Source organism: Phaseolus vulgaris, unplaced genomic scaffold, assembly GCF_000499845.2.
Source record: "Phaseolus vulgaris cultivar G19833 unplaced genomic scaffold, P. vulgaris v2.0 scaffold_1171, whole genome shotgun sequence".
Classification (NCBI taxonomy): domain Eukaryota; kingdom Viridiplantae; phylum Streptophyta; class Magnoliopsida; order Fabales; family Fabaceae; genus Phaseolus; species Phaseolus vulgaris.
In genome coordinates, this window is record NW_027174466.1 from 1 (window position 1) to 1,572 (window position 1,572).

At 32.4% G+C, this 1,572-nt stretch overlaps 1 protein-coding gene across 1 annotated transcript; it reads right to left on the reverse strand.

Annotated features, from left to right (window-relative positions):
* Positions 1-57: 57 nt before the first annotated feature.
* Positions 58-1,398, reverse strand: LOC137817783 (protein C2-DOMAIN ABA-RELATED 3-like). Its single transcript, XM_068621017.1, has 2 exons — positions 766-1,398; positions 58-652 (listed from the first exon to the last, which is right to left on the reverse strand). Exons 1-2 carry the CDS (start codon positions 865-867, stop codon positions 347-349), a joined length of 408 nt encoding a protein of 135 aa, XP_068477118.1. The 5' UTR covers positions 868-1,398; the 3' UTR covers positions 58-346.
* Positions 1,399-1,572: the final 174 nt, after the last annotated feature.

Genomic DNA, 1,572 nt, shown 5'->3' on the forward strand with positions numbered 1-1,572 from the left:
ACCAGGTAACTTCACACGTACAGAAAAGATAAGACTTATCAGAAATGTAACACTAGATTTATGAGATTTATGATGAAGGTGTTTGCTTAAGTTGAACAGAATTGGACCACTTTGTCCTTTGTTTCAGAGTACAAACTTCTTTGCAAATTTCTCTTAAATGCTTACTCCTTAATTTTGATCAAGCTGCTGGCATTATCAGATGCCCAAATTCTTGAGAAGAAAAAATGCTAAAATACTTTATTACTGGGATAGATATTTGGGTAACTTGCTAAATTCTAGATTTTACTCCAAAAATTACATATAACACATGTAATACATCATATAAAGTTAAGGAAGGTAAACACACCTAAAACTCAACTTGTGATAAGCCTTTTGAATCTGGAAGAGTAACCCACCCAATTTCCACAGTTATTTCCCCACTCTTTACGTTTCTCAATCTTAAAGTCATCTCTTGGATGAGTTTATCATTTTTCCATATGCAGCTGCTCTCTTCAGCAAGGCAGTTAGTCCTATCTTGTTGAACCTTCTTGACTATATGACCCTCTGGGAGATCGCTCAACTCCATCTTCACACACTGAAGATATGGCTTTAAGTCTATTTCTGCATCGCCCATGTTGTCATCTACCGTGAAAGTGTCTTTGTCTGTAACTGTCTGAATAGAACAACACAATTCCAAGTGATCATCAATTTAACACAAGACTACTCTTGTCATGATAGCCTGCAACATCACTACTGATGCAAGATATAGACTGTTTCAGTACTCACCAGAAGTATAGGAATGTTAACATTTGTTACATAAAGTGTCAGTTCTTCATTCCACTCAGGATTACAGGTATCTTTCACAACTGTAGTTTTCAGTTGCTGCATCCATATGAGATGACGTTTTCAGACCAAGCAATTGAAAGCAGCAGATAGTAGTAGTGGCAAAAAGAGTAAACTTCATCATTGGTTACAAATGAAAAATATGATTTTAGATTCAACTTAACGTTGTTAACATTTAACGAACAATCTCTATTTCAATCACTCCATTAACTTTAAAATGATTTACTTCCGAAATGGATGATTAAAAATAGGTCAGTACTATAAAAAAGATATATTAAGTGGTCAGGCTGAAGATATTATTTATATACTTCTTCATCAGGGTTTGTTTTCTCTTTACTTTTGGCGTTTGCGAAATCAAGTTCTCACTATATGAACTTCACCGACCTCCTCGAACATGGTTTGACAAATTTCCATCTACTATTTTTAACTTTCTTTTACTCAATTATATAACCCCTCTTTATTTATTCATCAGAGACAATGGTGAAATTGTTTCTTATTTTGAGGACAATTGTAGGATCTAGGACATTTGTTATCGCAATAACTATTTTTTTTTAACATTAAATATATATTTGTGAATCCTTCCTTCATTGATAAAAAGTGTAGGAAGGTCAATTTAAACTTTTGAAATTATACCTTAACTTTCGAATACTATATAGTTGAACTTAGAAAGTTGAAGGTAGTTTTTTTAAGATATTTTGAAAAAATGACAAGTATTAATTATCTATTATTTTTTAATGAGAAAGTTTTTTT